The sequence below is a fragment of the Salvelinus fontinalis genome, chromosome 1 (assembly GCF_029448725.1).
Source record: "Salvelinus fontinalis isolate EN_2023a chromosome 1, ASM2944872v1, whole genome shotgun sequence".
Classification (NCBI taxonomy): domain Eukaryota; kingdom Metazoa; phylum Chordata; class Actinopteri; order Salmoniformes; family Salmonidae; genus Salvelinus; species Salvelinus fontinalis.
The window spans coordinates 95,382,244-95,397,256 of NC_074665.1; the positions used below are offsets into that span (position 1 = coordinate 95,382,244).

Sequence of the window (15,013 nt, forward strand, 5' to 3'; positions counted from 1 at the left end):
AGGACAGTAGATACTATGCCAGCAGGTGTTAAGAGGTACAGGACAGTAGATACTATGACAGCAGGTGTTAAGAGGTACAGGACAGTAGATACTATGTCAGCAGGTGTTAAGAGGTACAGGACAGTAGATACTATGACAGCGGGTGTTAAGAGGTACAGGACAGTAGAAACTATGACAGCAGGTGTTAAGAGGTACAGGACAGTAGATACAATGACAGCAGGTGTTAAGAGGTACAGGACAGTAGATACTATGACAACAGGTGTTAAGAGGTACAGGACAGTAGATACTATGACAACAGGTGTTAAGAGGTACAGGACAGTAGATACTATGACAGCAGGTGTTAAGAGGTACAGGACAGTAGATACTATGCCAGCAGGTGTTAAGAGGTACAGGACAGTAGATACTATGACAGCAGGTGTTAAGAGGTACAGGACAGTAGATACTATGTCAGCGGGTGTTAAGAGGTACAGGACAGTAGATACTATGTCAGCGGGTGTTAAGAGGTACAGGACAGTAGATACAATGACAGCAGGTGTTACGAGGTACAGGACAGTAGATACTATGACAACAGGTGTGGAAGACCACAACTGTCAGATTTTCTTCAGATGGTTCAGTCTTGCATCATTAAAATGAAATGGAGAGAAGTAATAAGAACTAAATAACTTGGTTGACTCGTCTCACATAAATGACTATTAAATGACCCCGTATGTAATGTATGACGGGAAATGGCTAGCAAGTGAAAGAGTTTCACAAGATCATGGAATGGGACTTTAAAAATGCTAATTGTTTTGTTTGTTTTTACAGGGAGTGAGTTTACAGGAAACCCTTACAGTCATCCACAGTACACAACCTACAACGAGGCTTGGCGGTTCAGCAACCCAGCGTTACTAAGTGAGTTTGACTGACTGGAGTCTTATCACAACAACTAGAGTCTTATTTTAGATTTTTTAACATATCCCTTAAATTATACAAAAATAAAAAATAAATGCATTGGAATCCTTTTTTATTGTCTTAGACTTGGCCGTTATAATGAATTTACGACAGCTAACGGATACAACCGTTAAGATATCAGTTATTGAGAAGACAACAGGAGACATAATTACAGTGGTTTTGTGGGTTATGGTGGATGTTGTTTCCAACGGTCCATTTCTTCTGTTAACCTTCCAGGTTCCCCTTATTATTATAGTGCCACATCCAGAGGTTCCGGACCACCTACTGCTGCCACGGCATATGACCGCCACTAGTTACCATGGAAACCAAATCAACCACCACCACCACCACCTACACCACGACTACAACCACGGCTTCGGCAGCGTCCATGTTGCCCCGGTGTGAACAGAGGGCATGAGGGGATACCGTTAAGACAGCTAACAGGCAGCTCCATTTCCTGTATACCACACTACTACACACAACAGAAGAAGAACTGATCGTTCGGGATACCACACTACTACACACAACAGAAAAAGAACTGTCCTCCTGGATACCACACTACTACACACAACAGAAAAATACCTGATCGTTCGGGATACCACGCAGACAACTTCCCATCAACCATGAATTTGGATACCTTCAAAGTAGTGAAAAATGTAAAATTCTTTGTTCTGATCTGTGTGACTGTACATTACCACTAGAGACTTTGAAAGACTATATATACGTGATACTACTGAGGTTACTGAGGTTTAAAAAAAAAAAGAAAAACTAAAAGTTTTGAAAATGACGAGGAATTTGTATCTTTTCCTTTTTTGTAACGGTCCTCTGTTTGTTTTTCCTCTTTCGTGGATGAAAGCGTTCCTTCACTTGACTGATCTGTGGGCTGACGGAGGAACCCGTCCTGAGCTGAGAGTCCAGTACAGTATAGTACTGAACGTTCCTTCACTTGACTGATCTGTGGGCTGACGGAGGAACCCGTCCTGAGCTGAGAGTCCAGTACAGTATAGTACTGAACGTTCCTTCACTTGACTGATCTGTCGGCTGACGGAGGAACCCGTCCTGAGCTGAGAGTCCAGTACAGTATAGTACTGAACGTTCCTTCACTTGACTGATCTGTCGGCTGACGGAGGAACCCGTCCTGAGCTGAGAGTCCAGTACAGTATAGTAGCAGGCTGCTGTTCCCTTCCTTCTGCATCGGTCTGAACCTTCTACTCAAAGGGCAGTGCAATGAGATCCATGCTAAAGACATTGGCGTCGATGCGACTAAGGCTGCCGCAGCTTGGTTCTACTCCTCTATTACAAAACAAACGTACCGTCATTTTGTAACCAACCAAACGTTCAGCATGATTAAATGAATCAGTTGCTTCTTTTAATGATGATGCCAGGAGCAGAATATAAGGCGGTGTTCTCTGTGATACACAATCAAACGGGGAAAAAAAGACAAGAAAAAAGAAAAGGCAGAATTAAGAAATGAGAAGGACATCGTGACATACCGTGGTCTTTTCATTTACAAGATAAAAAAAAAAAAAAAAAAAAATAGTAAATATATTCTTAAAGATTTTTTTATTTTGTTTTTATAATTGTTATTGACATCAATAATTAATTGCAGATATTATGCTTGACTTTCTGTTGTTGTCATTTTTATTTGTCAGGATACTAGAAATAATCAGGCAGAATCTATTTTGTATTTGTTTTTAATTTTGCACTATTTTTGAGTTTTGACACACTTGGGAGCGTTATTATGCAGACTTTGACCTGGAGGTTGGACACACTGGGAGCGCTATTATGCAGGCGTTTGAACCCGGATGCCTATTTGTCTTGTTTTACAGTATGTTATTATCTTTGAAGAACCGTTCAAAGGAAGAAGAAACGTAGAACCATCACTTCATCATAACCTTTTGGTCTGGAAAAGGCCCTTCAGATGTCGCTGCTTCCTGCTTCCTGTTCACCATTTCATTCACTTCCCAGTAGCATTATGGAGTTCTGTTGACCATTTCATTCACTTCCCAGTAGCATTATGGAGTTCTGTTGACCATTTCATTCACTTCCCAGTAGCATTATGGAGCTCTGTTGACCATTTCATTCACTTCCCAGTAGCATTATGGAGTTCTGTTGACCATTTCATTCACTTCCCAGTAGCATTATGGAGCTCTGTTGACCATTTCATTCACTTCCCAGTAGCATTATGGAGTCATGTTGACCATTTCATTCACTTCCCAGTAGCATTATGGAGTTCTGTTGACCATTTCATTCACTTCCCAGTAGCATTATGGAGTTCTGTTGACCATTTCATTCACTTCCCAGTAGCATTATGGAGTTCTGTTGACCATTTCATTCACTTCCCAGTAGCATTATGGAGTTCTGTTGACCATTTCATTCACTTCCCAGTAGCATTATGGAGTTCTGTTGACCATTTCATTCACTTCCCAGTAGCATTATGGAGTTCTGTTGACCATTTCATTCACTTCCCAGTAGCATTATGGAGTTCTGTTGACCATTTCATTCACTTCCCAGTAGCATTATGGAGCTCTGTTGACCATTTCATTCACTTCCCAGTAGCATTATGGAGTCATGTTGACCATTTCATTCACTTCCCAGTAGCATTATGGAGTTCTGTTGACCATTTCATTCACTTCCCAGTAGCATTATGGAGTTCTGTTGACCATTTCATTCACTTCCCAGTAGCATTATGGAGTTCTGTTGACCATTTCATTCACTTCCCAGTAGCATTATGGAGTTCTGTTGACCATTTCATTCACTTCCCAGTAGCATTATGGAGCTCTGTTTAACATTTCATTCACTTCCCAGTAGCATTATGTCTGGAGACGATTCAGTAACACTACTGCAATTCACCCAGTTTGTCTCTACCTTACGTAGTACGCCTACTATCCACACATACTCAACCCGTGAAGTTAGCTAGCTAACTTTTTAAGTTTGAACCCAAGTCTTTGGCATTAAGATATAGTATAACATTTGATCAATTAACCTATTTTCTGTGACTAAACTAATTTAATCATTAATAGTCAAGTATGATGGTTATTGCTTGCATCCTGAATGGCACCCTATTCCCTTTATAGTGCACTACTTTTGACCAGAAGTAGTCCGCTACGTAGGGAATAGGGTGCCATTTGATACACGGACATAGTATAGTTTAGTATAGTAAGTTCATTCTGATGTGGCCGTCATCACATAATGACGTGTCGACAAAAGTTTCAACCGAAAGCGAAGGCAAAGATTTCAGTTAATGCCTTAATCATCTGCAGGTTTTTTCTTTTCTTCATCAAGGTTTCAACTTCCTATATTTGTTTGTTTTTTGTTTTGTCGTAAGACATCATGTGACTTATCCAGTTGGTTTGTCTTGAAATCACATCGGTAACACTGACCTGGCTGGAAGAATGGAAGAAAACGCGATCGAACATTACCTTACATCGTTTAACTGTCAAGTGAATGTATTTTTACCACATTTGCCAAAGACTTTAGTTCTTGTTTTTCTATCTACAGCCTGCATACGTCTGCATTGTGAGAGCAGTATTATAGGGGGAAAAAACACACAAATTGTCCATTATGAAAGGACATGTATCAATTCTATGCAGAGCAGAGAAGGTCGTCATTATTATGCATATTTAGCTGTAAAACCCATAGGAAGGTGATTGAATTTATTTAATGTTATGTTATTTACAAACTGTTGATTTATTTGTAGAATAATTTGTGTATAATGTGAAAACACTGACTTTCACTCTGTAAATACAGTCAAATAATATGTACATCTCTGATCATCCGTATTATGCCTCTCATCCACTGGAGTCTCGCTGGTACAGTTCAATAATAAAGTGTCTAAACTCTTCTAAGTCATGGTAGAGCATGGTACTACGTTCCTGTCATGGACACACACACACACACACACAGACACACACACACACACACACACACACACACACACACACACACACACACACACACACACACACACACACACACACACACACACACACACACACACACACACACACACACACACACACACACACACACACACACACACACACACACACACTGAGAAAGTAGAAAGAGAGATACCGGCTTATATCTTGTGTTAACTCTCAATGAGACCAACACAGTAGGACATAACTGCTATCTAGGATTGCATCTAAACTTCTGCTCCTCAGAAAAGAAACAACTCACATTTATATTACACTTGGGACATGAAAAAAACTGCTCTATAATTCCCCAAGCAATCATACATGCAGGTTGTGGTTGACAATTAGTATTGTGCAACTAGAGCAGAGTAGAGCGGAGTAGAGTAGAGTACAGTAGAGGTCTCTCCCTCAGTGTACATTACATTTACATTTTAGTCATTTAGCAGACGCTCTTATCCAGAGCGACTTACAGTAGAGTGCATACATTTTTATTACATTTTACATACTGAGACAAGGATATCCCTACCGGCCAAACCCTCCCTAACCCGGACAACGCTATGCCAATTGTGCATCGCCCCACGGACCTCCCGGTTGCGGCCGGCTGCGACAGAGCCTGGGCGCGAACCCAGCCCAGCCTGGGCGCAAACCCAGAGACTCTGGTGGCGCAGCTAGCACTGCGATGCAGGGCTCTAGACCACTGCGCCACCCGGGAGGACATGCCTGACACCGTACATGCCAAGTGTCAGAGAACTAACTAGGATTCTGATGATCTATAGAACTACAAGTCACATGGCCTTAATCATTGTGCCAATTCTGTCCCCCCAAAAAAATGGTACACAGCGGTTCCGAATGACATGCTCAGGTCTAAATGGGTCTGTGGACACCGTCGATGGAAATGGCATTGAGCGGTTGTCCTGATTATGTCTCCTCTGCCTGTGTGAAGCAGGATGTGAAATCTGACACCACTTGATGCCGGGATGTCCTTCCTACCATTTCATTCGCTCTACCGACTGTCCATCAACTCCTGGCTGAATCCTGCGTCACAGCCACTAACAATCCTTATATCATAACGTAGCAGGAGAGAATGGTTTCCCCGCTGTAGCACATTCAGAGATGGATTTATAGCCGGTAATCTAAAATAATGAATTGATTTTAAAAAAACACTACTTTCTGTAGTAGTTTTGAGATGCTGAGATGAAAGGTGAGTTCCTAACGAGTTCAGGAAGCCATGCGAGAGCTCTGTGAGACATTCACAGCGATGGGGACAGATGTTTTGATCAAAAGAGACTTTTAAAAAATATGCAAAAAATGTTCGAACACTAAATATACAAATATACAGTCATTTCATAGATTGATTACACTATATTCAGAAAAATATATAAGTAATTTCAAGCCTGATTCATACAGTTTTGTTGAATAGGAAATACATCATCAAGTATTTCCTGTTTTCATATTTGTACCATATTTGTCCTGTGTGCTTGAGCTTGTGTCCTCAAAGTGACAACACCTCTGCAAATGATAACTATTTTTTATCAGAAAGGTAAGATTTGAACCTTTCTTGGAGTATGAAGCACAACTAGATATTGTTTATGGACCTCTCATGATAAATAATGACTTTGGGGGGGGAATCACCGAGATTACATTTTCGATTACATTTAGTTACATTTAAGAGTTATCTAAGCTGACTAAATAAAATGGAATCATTTACTGAATTCACAGAACATGGAATTGTAACATTTTCAGATAAATGTATTTCCTCTGAGAAGGGGGATAAGACCATATTGTACATTGGGAGGGAGGGCTGCAGTTATAAGAATGCCTTCTAAATGTTTTCTTCACGATGAGGATCACTGAACACATAAAATGTTTAACCTCACTATGGCTTTGTAAAGCAGAATTATTATTTCTAACCAATGTCGCTGAATTCAATTAGTGTTAAGTTACAGAGAGAAAGAGAGAGAGAGAGAGAGAGAGAGAGAGAGAGAGAGAAGGGGAGAGAGAGAGAGAGAAGGGGAGAGAGAGAGAGAGAGAGAGAGAGAGAGAGAGAGAGAGAGAGAGAGAGAGAGAAGGGGAGACAGAGAGAGGGAGAGAGAGAGAGAGAGAGAGAGAGAGAGAGAGAGAGAGAGAGAGAGAGAGAGAGAGAGAGAGAGAGAGAGAGAGAGAGAGAGAGAAAGAGAGAGAGAGAGAGAGTGCCTTAATGCTGGAAATCCCTCTTAGAGGCCATTTTACTCTTTCTCTCTCTCCTTAATCCCTCCTTCATCCCACCACTTTATTCCATTCAGGAGGATTTATTTACATCATAATTGAATGAATAGAAATTGTACTGATTTGCATTTTAGGCTACCATTTGATTAAGGAATTCAGTGGTGTACATGGGATTACGTAGGAAGTCAGTACGATATGTTTTACATACTGTACCTTCAGGAACATTGACTGGGGCGTTAGCTTCTCTGAGAGAATACACCATGGTAATGTGATATTAGCTTCTCTAAGAGAATACACCATGGTAATATGATATTAGCTTCTATAAGAGAATACACCATGGTAATGTGATATTAGCTTCTCTGAGAGAATACACCATGGTAATATGATATTAGCTTCTCTGAGAGAATACACCATGGTAATATGATATTAGCTTCTCTAAGAGAATACACCATGGTAATATGATATTAGCTTCTCTAAGAGAATACACCATGGTAATATGATATTAGCTTCTCAGAGAGAATACACCATGGTAATACGGTATTAGCTTCTCTGAGAGAATAGACCATGGTAATATGATATTAGCTTCTCTGAGAGAATACACCATGGTAATATGATATTAGCCTTTCTGAGAGAATACACCATGGTAATATGATATTAGCTTCTCTGAGAGAATACACCATGATTATATGAGCTCACCATTCACCCAAGTCCCTCCTCAACCGATGTGGACAAGAGAAAACTGCTGATTGGTGGATTTGCGTCAACCTAAATTTTAAATATTTCAGCATTGGAATTGAATAAATTCTTTCTTCCATGATGACAAACTTCTTATCACATACAGTTATACCTCCTGTAGTGACTTCATGATGACACTTCTTATCACATACAGTTATTCCTCCTGTAGTGACTCCATGATGACACACTTCTTATCACATACAGTTATACCTCCTGTAGTGACTCCATGATGACACACTTCTTATCACATACAGTTATACCTCCTGTAGTGACTCCATGATGACACTTCTTATCACATACAGTTATACCTCCTGTAGTGACTCCATGATGACACACTTCTTATCACATACAGTTATACCTCCTGTAGTGACTCCATGATGACACACTTCTTATCACATACAGTTATACCTCCTGTAGTGACTCCATGATGACACACTTCTTATCATACCTCCTGTAGTGACTCCATGATGACACACTTCGTATCTACTGAAGTACTTACCATATGTCATCTTAAATCAGCCATAACTCCCATTTGTCACAGGGGAGATCGGATGTGTCTATCTGTGAGTATTTCTAGCCTGTCTATCTATGAGTATCTGTCTCTCTGTGAGTATCTGTCTCTCTGTGGGTATTTCTAGCCTGTCTATCTATGAGTATCTGTCTATCTGTGAGTATTTCTAGCCTGTCTATCTATGAGTATCTGTCTATCTGTGAGTATTTCTAGCCTGTCTATCTATGAGTATCTGTCTATCTGTGAGTATTTCTAGCCTGTCTATCTATGACTATCTGTCTATCTGTGAGTATCTGTCTATATATGAGTATCTGTCTATCTGTGAGTATTTCTAGCCTGTCTATCTATGAGTATCTGTCAATCTGTGAGTATTTCTAGCCTGTCTATCTATGAGTATCTGTCTATCTGTGAGTATTTCTAGCCTGTCTATCTATGAGTATCTGTCTATCTGTGAGTATTTCTAGCCTGTCTATCTATGAGTATCTGTCTATCTGTGAGTATTTCTAGCCTGTCTATCTATGAGTATCTGTCTATCTGTGAGTATTTCTAGCCTGTCTATCTATGAGTATCTGTCTATCTGTGAGTATTTCTAGCCTGTCTATCTATGAGTATCTGTCTATCTGTGAGTATCTGTCTATATATGAGTATCTGTCTATCTGTGAGTATTTCTAGTATTTTACACTATGGTTTGACTAATAGATGTTCAATGTTTCTTTTAAAAAACATATTTAAAAATGTCTAGTTTCACCATATTAAAATGAGAGTTCAGTTCAAGTAACAGGATAGACTTTAAATGTCACGCGGGACTAGGTGGGTGAAAGAATCAGACGCAGAGAGAGAGCCGCTTAGGAAAAATATTCCTTTTTACTACTTCACAAAAAATGATAAGCCCGAACATACGGCGTGCAGAGAAACACTTGCAAAACACACGCACGTAACCAGAAGACAATCCCGCACAAAACAAGGGCGGGTCAAACTCCTAAATATAGGGAAGCTCATTACGAAACAAAAACAACAGGTGCAACTAATCAGACAAAACAAACAGACAAACGAAAAAGGGATCGGTGGCGGCTAGTAGGACGGTGATGACGACCACCGAGCACCGCCCGAACAGGCAGGGGAGCCAACTTCGGCGGAAGTCGTGACATTAAAACGAGGGACAGACGTAAATAAATCACAAATCACATTAAAGAAAGTATAATCTTCAGAAATGACTTTGTCAAAGCAAAAAAAATACCTAGGGCTTTACAATGAAGGAGAAATGTAGGGGTTAAGAGTGTTAATTCAAGTCTTCCTAGAAGGGACACACGGTTGACAGAGGGACATGTCAAAGTGCTGAATTCTAGCACTTTAGCAAGTCTTTTTTCAAATGCAAAATCAGAGTTCTCTCTCGCCCTTTTAAACATATATATTCAGGCTAAGAGTTGAATAGTTGGCTAATGCACAGTGCACTCTCTCTCTCCCTCACCCTCTCTCCCTCCCTTTTCTCCCTCACTCTTGTTCCCTCACTCAGACACAGTCCTAAAGGAACCACTTTTCCTTTTCCATTGTAATTCAGTTTCTCTCTCTGTCACTCTCTCTCTCTCACTCACTCTTTCTCCCTCACTCTTCTCCCTCACTCTTATTCCCTCACTCAGACACAGTCCTAAAGGAGCCACTTTTCCCTTTCCATTGTAATTCAATTTATCTCTTTCTCCCTCTGCCTAGCGGTTGTTTCTCTCATGGGTCTCTGTGAAGCATCCAAATCTGATGTTCTGTCAGCCTCTAACTGTCCTAGATGTTTGTCATTCACAGCTTCTTGTTAAAGGAGAGGGGAGAAAAAAAATCACTTGACTCCTTCCTTTCCCCCAACGGAGAATTCCCAGTAGTAAAATTATTCCATTTAGATGGAAACTTTTTTTGTCACTCCCCTGTCTAAATTGGCATATCTGGCTCTTTCTTTGTTTCACTGCAGAAACCAATAAAGTGTGAACCTGGATGCAGCTGTCAATCAAACCTAATTTTTACTTCCTTCAGCTTGCCAGATGACAACAACATCCCATAGAAAAAAAACAGAACAGAGATGGGGCGATCTGATTGGTTCTCACCAGCATGGCATTAGAGAAAAGCACCTGTCACTGTCTCTGCTCCTCAGAACAATAAGACTGAGGAGAAGATACAGGGGGAGATCTAATGATGCAGAGAATATCTATGTATCTATATATTTTACTATCCCACTATTTTTACTGATAATGACAATAGTTAAATGGATAGTTAAAACAAATTGCAAAAATAAGCATTTGTTTTGTGGTAAAATATTTGCTTACAAGGTATGTAAATACGTGTTTTTATGTGGGTTGAACTTTGCTCCAGTAAAAAAAAAAGTCTTAAATGTTTCAAATAACAATAATGTTTGTACCATGTTTTGTGCTTCTACCATGTTGTGTTGCTACCATGTTGTTGTCATGTTGTGTTGCTACCATGCTGTGTTGTCATGTTGTGTTGCTATCATGTTGTTGTCATGTTGTGTTGCTACCATGCTGTGTTGTCATGTTGTGTTGCTACCATGCTGTGTTGTCATGTTGTGTTGCTACCATGCTGTGTTGTCATGTTGTGTTGCTACCATGCTGTGTTGTCATGTGTGTTGCTACCATGTTGTTGTCATGTTGTGTTGCTACCATGTTGTTGTCATGTTGTGTTGCTACCATGTTGTTGTCATGTTGTGTTGCTACCATGCTGTGTTGTCATGTGTTGCTGCCATGCTGTGTTGTTGTCTTAGGTCTCTGTGTTGTGTTGTCTCTCTTGTGGTGATGTGTGTTTTGTCCTATATTTATATGTTTTTATTTATTTATTTAATTTATTTTTTAATCCCAGGACCCCGTCCCCGTAGGATGTCTTTTGCTTTTTGGTAGGCCGTCATTGTAAAATAAGAATTTGTTCTTAACTGACTTTCCTAGTTAAATAAAAGTTAAATAAAAAATGTAATAAATAAAAATACTAAAGATTTGACAAATAATCCAATTCTAAACAAGCAAAAATAGGCTGAGTCCTAAATTATACCCTATACCCTACATGGTGCACTACTTTTGACCAGATCTCTAATGGCCCAGGTCAAAAGTAGTGCACTATATAAGGAATAGGACCCGTAGTATAATTCAGGAGTAATAACATAATGCAACGTGTTGAAATGATGATTTACAGTTCCTGTATTCATAATGGGCCGACTGGCAGCTAGCTACGATGTTTAATTCATTTGTACAAAAATCTAATTATCCATTCTGCCTTTTAGCTCACTTTACAAAATCACTAGGGCTGTGTCCAAAATGACAACCTATGCTCTATGTAGGGCTCTGGAGTCTGGTCAAAAGTACAGCACTATATAGTGAATAGGGAGCCATTTTGGACTTACCCAAATGTAATTCTGATTTCTACTGAGTCAGCAGAACAGACAGTAGAAAAGTTGGAAGCGTACTTAAGAGCTCTCCTCATCACCGTTGGTCCATTTTGCTAATTCAATCGATTTTTCCTCAAAACTTGCAATATATGGCATCTATGTGACAACACAGACACAGGGTCAGAGCCATACGAATGACAGGTCAGCTATGTGACAACACAGACACAGGGTCAGAGACATATGAATGACAGGTCATCTATGTGACAACACAGACACAGGGTCAGAGACATATGAATGACAGGTCATCTATGTGACAACACAGACACAGGGTCAGAGACATATGAATGACAGGTCATCTATGTGACAACACAGACACAGGGTCAGAGACATATGAATGACAGATCATCTATGTGACAACACAGACACAGGGTCAGAGACATATGAATGACAGGTCATCTATGTGACAACACAGACACAGGGTCAGAGACATATGAATGACAGGTCATCTATGTGACAACACAGACACAGGGTCAGAGACATATGAATGACAGATCATCTATGTGACAACACAGACACAGGGTCAGAGACATATGAATGACAGGTCATCTATGTGACAACACAGACACAGGGTCAGAGACATATGAATGACAAGTCATCTATGTGACAACACAGACACAGGGTCAGAGACATATGAATGACAGGTCATCTATGTGACAACACAGACACAGGGTCAGAGACATATGAATGACAGATCATCTATGTGACAACACAGACACAGGGTCAGAGACATATGAATGACAGATCATCTATGTGACAACACAGACACAGGGTCAGAGACATATGAATGACAGGTCAATGGACATTTTCTGCATTCTGTTTCGTAATGCAAACCAAAGCATCATGTATTGTATATATACCATCCATATATTTCATGATTCAGTATGTACTGTACTGTACTGTACTGTACTGCTCTGCTCTAGTTAGTCAGTATGTACTGTACTGTACTGTACTGTACTGCTCTACTTAGTCAGTATGTACTGTACTGTACTGTACTGGCTCTAGTTAGTCAGTATGTACTGCACTGTACTGCTCTACTTAGTCAGTATGTACTGTACTGTACTGCTCTAGTTAGTCAGTATGTACTGTACTGTACTGTACTGGCTCTAGTTAGTCAGTATGTACTGTACTGCTCTAGTTAGTCAGTATGTACTGTACGGTACTGTACTGGCTCTAGTTAGTCAGTATGTACTGTACGGTACTGTACTGCTCTAGTTAGTCAGTATGTACTGTACTGTACTGTACTGCTCTAGTTAGTCAGTATGTACTGTACGGTACTGCTCTAGTTAGTCAGTATGTACTGTACTGTACTGGCTCTAGTTAGTCAGTATGTACTGTACTGTACTGTACTGGCTCTAGTTAGTCAGTATGTACTGTACGGTACTGCTCTAGTTAGTCAGTATGTACTGTACTGTACTGCTCTAGTTAGTCAGTATGTACTGTACGGTACTGCTCTATTTAGTCAGTATGTACTGTACTGTACTGGCTCTAGTTAGTCAGTATGTACTGTACTGTACTGTACTGCTCTACTTAGTCAGTATGTACTGTACTGTACTGCTCTAGTTAGTCAGTATGTACTGTACTGTACTGTACTGGCTCTAGTTAGTCAGTATGTACTGTACTGTACTGTACTGCTCTACTTAGTCAGTATGTACTGTACTGTACTGATCTAGTTAGTCCGTATGTACTGTACTGTACTGTACTGTACTAATCTAGTTAGTCAGTATGTACTGTACTGTACTAATCTAGTTAGTCAGTATGTACTGTACTGTACTGTACTGGCTCTAGTTAGTCAGTATGTACTGTACTGTACTGTACTGTACTGGCGCTAGTTAGTCAGTATGTACTCTACTGTACTGCTCTAGTTAGTCAGTATGTACTGTACTCTACTGTACTGATCTAGATAGTCAGTATGTACTGTACTGTACTGTACTGTACTGTACTGTACTATACTGTACTGTACTGTACTGTACTGGCTCTAGTTAGTCAGTATGTACTGTACTCTACTGTACTGATCTAGTTAGTCAGTATGTACTGTACTGTACTGTACCGTACTGTACTGGCGCTAGTTAGTCAGTATGTACTGTACTGTACTGTACTGCTCTAGTTAGTCAGTATGTACTGTACTGTACTGTACTGTATGGTACTGTACTGTCCTGTACTGTACTGTACTGTACTGCTCTAGTTAGTCAGTATGTACTGTACTGTACTGTACTGTATGGTACTGTACTGTACTGTACTGTACTGGCTCTAGTTAGTCAGTATGTACTGTAAAGTACTGTACTGTACTGCTCTAGTTAGTCAGTATGTACTGTACTGTACTGTACTGCTCTAGTTAGTCAGTATGTACTGTACTGTACTGTACTGTACTGCTCTAGTTAGTCAGTATGTACTGTACTGTACTGTACTGCTCTAGTTAGTCAGTATGTACTGTACTCTACTGAACTGTACTGGCTCTAGTTAGTCAGTATGTACTGTACTGTACTGTACTGCTCTAGTTAGTCAGTATGTACTGTACTGTACTGTACTGCTCTAGTTAGTCAGTATGTACTGTACTGTACTGTACTGCTCTAGTTAGTCAGTATGTACTGTACTGTACTGTACTGTACTGGCTCTAGTTAGTCAGTATGTACTGTACTGTACTGAACTGTACTGGCTCTAGTTAGTCAGTATGTACTGTACTGTACTGTACTGCTCTGGTTAGTCAGTATGTACTGTACTGTACTGTACTGGCTCTAGTTAGTCAGTATGTATTGTACTGTACTGTACTGCTCTAGTTAGTCAGTATGTACTGTACTGAACTGTACTGTACTGTACTGTACTGGCTCTAGTTAGTCAGTATGTACTGTACTGTACTGAACTGTACTGGCTCTAGTTAGTCAGTATGTACTGTACTGTACTGTACTGCTCTGGTTAGTCAGTATGTACTGTACTGTACTGTACTGGCTCTAGTTAGTCAGTATGTATTGTACTGTACTGTACTGCTCTAGTTAGTCAGTATGTACTGTACTGAACTGTACTGTACTGTACTGTACTGGCTCTAGTTAGTCAGTATGTACTGTACTGTACTGTACTGCTCTAGTTAGTCAGTATGTACTGTACTGTACTGTACTGCTCTAGTTAGTCAGTATGTACTGTACTGAACTGTACTGGCTCTAGTTAGTTCATCAACTGAGTCTGTGCCATTTATTTTCAGTGGGCTGGACCTCCAACAGGAATATACTGCAGCAGCAACTGAATTATAATCTGGTTATTGGCGTGTCAAATCCATAATGAACCCCTTAG

General features: G+C 40.1%; 1 protein-coding gene across 7 annotated transcripts in view; it reads left to right on the forward strand.

The window, feature by feature from the left end:
• Positions 1 to 1,671, forward strand: part of pax2b (paired box 2b) — a 65,803-nt gene extending 64,132 nt beyond the window's left edge. For 4 of the 7 annotated variants that reach the window (XM_055936770.1, XM_055936779.1, XM_055936787.1 and 1 more), the window contains 2 exons: positions 805 to 891; positions 1,187 to 1,671. In XM_055936770.1, coding sequence (XP_055792745.1) covers positions 805 to 891; positions 1,187 to 1,335 — 236 coding nt within the window. In that variant the 3' untranslated portion in view covers positions 1,336 to 1,671. Of the gene's footprint in view, positions 1 to 804; positions 892 to 1,167 lie in introns of all 7 variants that reach the window. The other 3 variants (XM_055936797.1, XM_055936805.1, XM_055936798.1) reach the window with 1 other exon arrangement.
• The last annotated feature ends 13,342 nt before the right edge of the window (positions 1,672 to 15,013 follow it).